This window comes from Symsagittifera roscoffensis, chromosome 3, assembly GCF_963678635.1.
Source record: "Symsagittifera roscoffensis chromosome 3, txSymRosc1.1, whole genome shotgun sequence".
Classification (NCBI taxonomy): domain Eukaryota; kingdom Metazoa; phylum Xenacoelomorpha; order Acoela; family Convolutidae; genus Symsagittifera; species Symsagittifera roscoffensis.
The window spans coordinates 31,607,794-31,616,775 of NC_087064.1; the positions used below are offsets into that span (position 1 = coordinate 31,607,794).

The window sequence follows — 8,982 nt, forward strand, 5'->3', positions numbered from 1 at the left end:
AATTATGCATAAAAAATTATTCGAGCTATATTGAACTGTTTATAAAGAAAAACAAATACAAAAGTTATGGTCCTATAGAATTAATGAAATTAGGCAGCAGAAACGAACCAGCTATTTGGAAGGCTTAAGTTCAAAAATGCTGCTGATAATCAGATCACTGAAATCATAGATCATAAAATTGGCGAAAGTCATCAAAATACAAATTTATCTGTCGATCAACCAATTTCAATATATGAATGTACATTCTAGCGAAAATTCAACAAGGAAAAATCTGCCTGAAATCATTTTCTGTGACACATTCGTTAAAACTAAGATATATACAACAAGGAAAGAATCAAATCCATTAAGTTCTAATCAGAAGAAAAAAAAATCAGTGAAAGTTCATCCTGCAAGAATTCAACAAGGCAAACAGTCTACGAACAAATTTACAAGGCGAATTTTCGGGCTATCTTGTACCGTTTATCAAACGAAAAAGGCGTAATTCGCTAGTTTCATTGAACTTAGATAGCAACGATTCATCTTTTCGAAGAAAAACGTTCAAACCACATCCTGATAATTAGATCAACATGAAATCATTTACTATAAAATCGGTAAGAAAATCATCAAATTACAATCCTATCTATCAACCAATCACGATCAATATCGGATGGATCTAAAATCAAGCAAAAACGTTTCAGGGGAAAAATCTGCCCAAAACATTTTTGTGAGATACTCACAAAACTAAAAATATGCACAAAAAGCAATCAAATCGACTAAATAAGTCCTGGCCTAATCAGATCGCAATTTAATCACAAATCATAAAATCGGTGAGAACTTCATCATGTAAGAATTCATTAATGAAATAATTTCTCAACAAGCAATTTTTCATAGAACATTTTTTCAAGCTAATTTGAACTCCTGATCAAGTAAAAAAAGAAAGCAAATGACATAATCCGCAAGTTTCAAGGAATTAAAACAGCAGGAATGAATCACTTATTTCGAAGGAAAACCATCAAAAAGAATGCTACAAATCAGATCAAGATGAAAAAGTAAATAGTAAAATTAGTAAGCATGTCATGAAACCACAAAACAACCTAGCAATCAATCAATGTTATGGATGAAAAAATCAAGCAAAAACATCAGTCGAAAATATTTGCCTGTTAACCATTCGTTTATTAGAGAATCACAAATAGAGAAACTTACAAAAGACAAAGGGGTCAAAATCATTCAAAATTCGATTTTGATACGATCGACGTTTGTTCAGATATCATCAAATTGGGGAGAACTTCATCACCTAAAAACTCAAAAAATAAAAAAATTGTCAACGAACAATGAGGCATAGAAATCATTTGAGCTATATTGAAATTTTTTAAAAGAGAGAAAATTTTCAGTTTTTTCAAAAGAAAACCTTCAAAAAAACATGCTGAAAATCAAATCATATTGAAAAAGTAAATCATAAAGTCTGTACGCAAGCCATCAAACTTAAAAACAACCTGGCAATCATTCATTGTTAAGGATTAAAATTAAGCAAAAACGCATCAATCAAAAGTATTTGCCTGTAAACCATTTGATTGTCAAATATTCGTAAATAGAGATATATACAGAAATGAGGGAATCGAATCCATCTAGTAAACTCAATTCTGATGAGATCGAAGTTCAATCAGACACCCTCAAACCGGTGAGAACTTCATGCAAAAACTAACGTAAATGTCCATACGAAAATGTCAACTAACAAATTTATATGCAAAAGTTATTCTAGCTATATTGAACTGTTTATGAAGAGAAAAAACAATCCCTGAGATTCAATGAACTAAGACAGCAGAAACGAACCAGTTATCTAAAAGGAAAACCTTCAAAAAAGCTGCTGGAAATCAGATCAAGATGAAATCAAAGATCAAAAAATCGGTAAGCAAGTCATCAAATTTTTAAAGTATCTACCAATCAACCAATTTGAAAATGAAATGAATATAAATTCAAGCAAAAATGCATCAAGAAAAAATCTGCTTGAAATCATTTTTTATGAGACAATCTTAAAATTAAAGATGAAAAACAAGGTAGGAATAAAATCCATTAAAATCTAATCAGAAAAAAAATCAGGGAGAGCTCATCAGTCAAAAATTCAACACGGAAAAAAGTCTACGAACAGCTTTACAAAGAAAAATTTAACGAACTATCTTGTACCGTTTATCAAGCGAAAAAAGACATATTCCTCGAGGTTCATTTAACTTAAAGAGGATTGATTCATCTACTTAAAAAGAAAAACCATCAAAAACACATGCTGAAAAGCAGATCAAGATGAAATCATTCACAAAAAAATCGTGGAGGAAGTAATCAAATTACAAAAACAACTATCAATCAATTAGAATCATTATCAGATGGATATAAATCAATTTAAAAAGCATGATGGCGAAAATTTTACTTGTGAACCAATGTTTTGTTATCTGCTCACAAAACTAGCGATATGCATAAAAATAAAGCAATCAAACCCATCAAAAAAGTCCCTGTCTAATCAGATCGCATTTCAATCTCAGATCATAAATTCGGTGAGAAGCTTATCCTGTAAAAAACCATCAAGGAATTAATTCTCAAGTAGCAATTTTTCAAAGAAAATTTATTCAAGCTAATTTGAACTCCTGATCAAGTTTTAAAAATAAAACAAATGACATTATCCGCGAGTTTCGAAGAACTAAATCAGCAAAAATGAATCAGTTATTTCGAAGGAAAACCATCAAAAAGACATGCTGAAAATCAGATCAAGTTGAAGAAGAAAATCATGAAATCGGTAAGCAAGTCATCAAACTACAAAACGATATAGCAATCAATCCGTGTCATGGATAAAAAAAAATCCAGCAAAAACACATCAGTCGAAAATATTTGCCTGTAAAGTTGAATGGATTTGCGAAATCATTTTAGAGGACATATTTGCAACGCCAAAGAGAACCCTGACAGTACCAAAACATAGATTAGAATTTTAATTTCTAACGGTTGTTTTTGAATGTGAGTTTTGATTACAGATTTAAAAAATGAAAACACCATCAAACTGCCATATCGTTGAAAGCAAAAAAAAATTGAGCAACCAATTTAAGGGGGGTAGGTTTGCAAGGCCGAAGTATCCCCTGACAGCAACCCACCAAAGGGCCGTGAGTTTCAAGTTCTGTTACTTTGTTTTATTCAAATATAACTAAGAATTGAAAACTCATAAAATCTCGAAAACCAAAATGATTTGCGCAGTTATACTTTGAGGACAATTTTGCAGTTCTTAGTATGCCCTGACAATATCCTACCATATGTTTGAGAAATTATTTTTATAGTTCAGTTTAAAACAAAACATAGTTTATCGCGAAAGTGTTAACATCGATCTTTGCATCTGGGTTTAATTCATTTCTCGAAATTCTGCTTTTTTGAGAACGCATTCATTTTGTATTAGCTTTTAGAAGCGTTTGATAACATAATTGGTTTCGCTAATAAATTGAGGAAATCACTTAAGATTTTTTCAAAACAATTAAAATAAAATAATCTTATAAACCAATCCTTATGGATTGTCTTTCTATTTTCTTATCAACTGGGTTTTTCCATCTTATTTTTCATCTTATTTTTATGTTGCTCAGCGTTATTGTAAACGCCTAGTGTCGTGTCTACGTCAAAAATTCAATTTCTATATTAAACTTGTCTTGCTCGAAAAACAGAAGGGTATTTTAATGCGCATTCATCAAACTATGTTTTATAAAATTTCGTTTGTTTATTTTAATACAGGGGGGTCAATATTAATTTACGCAAATCAATTTTGGTTCAAAACCATATGCATTCATGAAATTTGCTTCTAATGTTTCTCTTACTTTGGATTTATTGGCTGAAAACTCGGCACTGAAACCCTGCTAGTAACATCGAAAAGACGTCCAATAATATATTACGAAATTGATGAAAGTTATTGATTTAAAGCTGGAAAAAATTACCAAGAGACTGGGCTTTGCAAACACTCGTACACACAAAAAACAACAGCTTCAGAAAGTGAAAGGAAAACAGGAATTATCCTCTAATTAGTCAAACTTGCTATGTACCGGATTCTAAAGTGCAACCTGAAGATTTGAAACTTCACACCCTGCCCTCTCGGCTAAGAATACTTAGCAATCGTCAGAAATGAAGCAGCAAAACTAGTCAGAAATGAAGCAGCAAAACATGCTAGTAAATTACCAATGAGATGCCGCGAAAAGCGAATACGAAAAAAAAACAATTTTGCAAGTAATAATCTGGAATAATAGACAATGAAGGCATCCACACTATCTTTCATAAAAAAAATTGCAAAGCAACAAGCAACATCATGCATTACATGCATTTCAAAACACTGCGAGATATATTGTTTCAAATTTTCAGAAATCGAGTTTTTATCATTATGTTATTGGAACTTAACCGCTTTTTTCGACCATTTGATAGTTAGTTAGTTTAAAAGGCAACTACTATGTTAACTTATTATGACGAAGTACATGTTTTCAAAAACCAAAATGGTACCACCAAAATTGGCACCAATTTTTGCAACTTCGTGAGCATAGTGTAATAGTACGACTACTCTATTTTTTCTAACCTAACGTGCTCAAGTGTAATGAAATGAAAAAAAAGCTAATTTTACAGCATTGACGAACATAATCGATGAAAAGAGAACACAACTAACACATCAAACTTAAATTCAACGCTACGAAAACTGCGAAATTCATTTAAGTTAAATCAAAAAAATTTCATAATACCTCCACGTAAAAAGGAACCAATTTTCGAACTTCATCGAAATGACCACATAAAAAGGACAACCTCGCAAAATCAAACCATTTTCAAGAAAAAATTTTGCTATGGACTTTTTAGTGTACAGAACTCCTGTTCAACATGGCGAATTGGAGTATCTCTCCAAAACCTTTCTGCGAAAGCTTTTTTTTCCGCTTGAGATGGCAAAATGAGTCAAAATGTCACTATTGAGCACAAAGTTACGTTTATAATCATACTAAAAAATATTAAGTAATTACGTTACAATTTAGTATGATTATACCGTAATTTAGTGCTCAATAGTGCAATTACGAAGTGCTCAATTACAAAAAATAATACATCTGAAAATTTTTTGCTGCTCAATTACGACTTAAATAATATATCTGAAAATTTTATGGTTTGAAAAATTTATCCCATTTAGAGAACTAAATCCAAGGTTTGAATTCTTTAATCCGCAGAGAATTCTGAAAACTAACTTTCGAAACCAGACCTTATCCACGAATCTACTTGCTGCGCGCAAGCGCAATAAAGAAAAAAAACGCTTATTTTACAACATTGACGAAAATAAAACAATCGAAAACGAAAACACAAAACTTAGATTCGACCATACCGAGCGGTTACAAAGCCGAAAAACCTTAGAAGAAACCTTTTAAGCTGAGAAAAATTCAAGACTTAAGACGTATAAAAATTATCAATTCACCCGCACACTTAACTTTGAGGCCACTGAGCCGATATAAAATAGGTCGAAACCTATTGAGCCAAAAAGGAAACTAAAACAATACAGACCCCCTCGCCCTCAAAACACTCAACGCAATATGATGCCACTTAGCCGAGATAATTTAGGCAGAATCTAATCAAACCTAAAAAATTGAACCGCAAAAAAAGTCGTAAGACTACTTTGAAGTTACTAAGTCCCCCTCACCCTTAAAAGACACGAAAAAAAATCTTTTTCAACGAAATTAACGAAATCGAACAAAAATTATGTATTTGTTACAATGATATAATTCTGAAATACGTTATTTAACCATCCACAAACCATCTATCGTCTTCCGAACCAATATATTGATACCTCTAAAACTACCGCCTTGTTTTTCTTCACCTTCATTTGAACTTGACCTTTACTAACTGTACTTAACTCTCAATGCCCTCAAGTAGCTTTTTCAAAAGATTGCTGTTATCTACACTAAATCAATTCGGCATTTGTATTGGTTTCAACAGTTCATCTGCAAAACTTCAATGATTCAATATGTCCCCCGTCTCCTTCCATAGGGTGGAAATATGTTACCAGGTACAATATTCGCTCTCTGACTATCACTCTAGTGCACAACTGTTGAATTAATCCTTTTCTGGTGTTAATGCTTCTGGTGATGAATAAGCATAGATTCATACGTATCAACCATATTCACCAAATTTAGCACATACGTATCAAACGTATTCACCCAAATTAGCACACAGATTCAACAGAGTTGAACGCATTCACTCAAATTAGCAGCAAAAAAAATCTGCTCATGTTCAACAATTTGCATCAGATCAACGAAACTTACAATCAGTTTAATACAGAAATAAAATACAAGGCTAAACAAAATTGAAAAAATCAATAATTTGGGATGCGCCTCTGATGGGTTTCCTGCTCCAACTTCTCATTCGTCTCCTCAATTATTCGTCCCATTTCCTGCTGCAAAACCTGACTTTGCTGAAACGCATTGCAGGACAGTTGATGCAGTTTAAAATGACCTAAGAAGCCTTGTGCTAATCTGTGATAATGGTGCGGCATTTGTGCAAATTTCTTCTCTGCTGCTTCAAAACCCAGTCCACTTTGCTGCGAATGAATTATTTCCGCATGCGTCCACATCAGGAAGCTCTTCAACTGATCACGAGTCGACAATTGAGTTGATTCCTCCATTTCGACTCGGAAAGTGACTCTGTCCACGCCTCGGAACATACAGCGCAAGTACTCGCTACTACCAAAATTTCTTATGAGCAGCGGATCATCTCTGTCATAGAAATCATTTCGTCCATTCAAATAGTAGGGCTTCGTACTTTTACACACGAATTCGTCTTTGTTGTCAGCCTCTACTCTCGGGCCATCTTCTCTCAAAATTTCCTCCACTACATCGTAGTGTTCCATTTGGCCACTTAGGAGAGATACTCTGAATATGACACTGCGGTTATCATCTTTAATGTAGGTTTTGAGCTGAACTTTGACCTAAACAAAATTATCAGCATCTAGATCGATTTCCTCTATGAAAAAAGTGTTGTGAATTTCTACCTTTGGTTCGTATTTAACAATAGATTGTCTATAGCCCACTTACGTCCATGTAAGACGAATCCTCTAGAACCCCCTTCGGGTAAATCACACAAGACCACACTATTCCACTCCTTTTGAACTCAGGGCTGACAATGTACCCCAAGGCACGATCTCCAGTCAGATCCCGTTTGCGCATAGCATAAACAACAAAAGAACTTTTCCTGTCGTAATTCGAAACAGCACACCTATCTTGATACATCTTAAGCGGGGGTTTCAACTTCCCCGGCTGCGATTGGTCGCAAAAGGAGTTTGGATCTATATTCTGAGATTGCATTGATTCAACCTCTTGCACTGTAGGCATATGCTGGTTATGGCCATTCATCACTTGGCAGGCGAGCACTTGATTATTAAACGGTATACGATGTTGCCAATATTGAGTACTTGCATCATACCACTCCGGAATAATCTGATTCATATGGCTGTAAACAATAGAACCGACCGAACAGCCAGGAATGTAATGTCTTATGTCCATACTCTGAACACTAAATGTGGAATGGTTTTTCGCGTCTGGAAAATTGCTTATGGGTGTAGAGCATTTAGGAGGCCTTTCATTCGAAGCACAGTCAGTATTTTCGCTCGAAATGGCAGGTGATTGATTGTGTTCTTGCGAAGCTTCAGTGCTCTGAACATAATTACTGCTGGCTTCACTGCGCGCACTCAGTATTCCATTTTGCCTTATCTGTGGATCACTATCATCCGCAGAACACTCGGAGTAGCTGCTATTTCCAGAATGTTGAACGAAGCTCGAGTCCGATCCATAATCGGAGGAAAGACACTTGTTTTGCTTTACAGTTTGAAGGCGTGATTTCTCGTCCCTCTCGTCAAGGCGTGAGTTCTCGTTACTCTCGCCATTCTCATCATTCATTTCGCAATACTCAAGCACAATACACAATCTGTAATTTATATAATAATAATAACCAAATAGATTTTGTAGTTTCAATCCGCATTTGAGTTGGAATCTCACTAGAACAATTCTGGTCTCAGTGAATCGAACATGGAAAGAATTGCAAACAATGCGTCCACGTGAACGTTAACCGATTAATAAGAAAACTCATTAACTATTTTAGGGGTCATCAGACTAACCGGTAAAGAAAATAATTTTAAAGCTTAGATGCTAAAACAAATAACCTTGAAAAACTTTTATTTTATCAACTTTTTCAGACAAAGTTCAATGTCACGAGAGATCAGACACAAAAAACGAACAATATATGAACTTATTTAAATATTCTTGATATGTTTGTTTTTCAACGATTTGACCGCAAGTATAGAGAGTTGCAAAAAAATCGGACAGACAGTCTTAATTAAAAAGAGCAACTGTCTAGACATCAGCTGAAATAAAAACTGAAATAAACATAACGTCGAAAGTTCATAAAGCAGAGTTTAGCTCGAAAATTATAACCACGGCGGGCAATTGCATAACAGGAAAATTACTACTCAGGGTGGCTATTGTTTTTCTGCGATTAGTTTCCAAATTTTAAATGATTTGATCATCTTCAGTGCCGTTTGGTTTTTTTTTTGGTGCGGCCTTATCTGTTTTTTCTTCTGTGTCTCGTTTTTAAACTAACTTTGCTAAATGTTTTATAGTAAAATCTGGATGTTCATTGCAGTATTTAAAAATTAGGCTAGCATAATCTTCGGATATCCGACGATCTCGCATTTTGAGTTTGGCCTGACAAAAAGTTCAAGGATCGTTCGGCTTTAGATTTTGCATGCAAAAAATGTCAAAAAACACTGATTGCTCATTTTAAATATTTTTGTCTGTCCGAACTTTTTGCTACTAATTATAGCAGTTTAGAAAACTTGAAAGTACATAGCATTTTGGTTTGTTGCCGTTGGTTCATAAAAAGCTCAACTTGATTCAAAAATGTATTTCAGTGAAATTTAGCTCAACTAACCGATTAAGAATGAATCACGAGAATGTAATAAATTATAGCACCAAGTGAGAG

General features: G+C 34.0%; 1 protein-coding gene across 1 annotated transcript; it reads right to left on the reverse strand.

The window, feature by feature from the left end:
- Positions 1 to 5,900: 5,900 nt before the first annotated feature.
- Positions 5,901 to 8,062, reverse strand: LOC134841524 (uncharacterized). The gene is made up of 2 exons (XM_063857554.1): positions 7,041 to 8,062; positions 5,901 to 6,934 (listed from the first exon to the last, which is right to left on the reverse strand). Exons 1-2 carry the CDS (start codon positions 7,899 to 7,901, stop codon positions 6,323 to 6,325), a joined length of 1,473 nt encoding a protein of 490 aa, XP_063713624.1. The 5' UTR covers positions 7,902 to 8,062; the 3' UTR covers positions 5,901 to 6,322.
- Between the last annotated feature and the right edge of the window lie 920 nt (positions 8,063 to 8,982).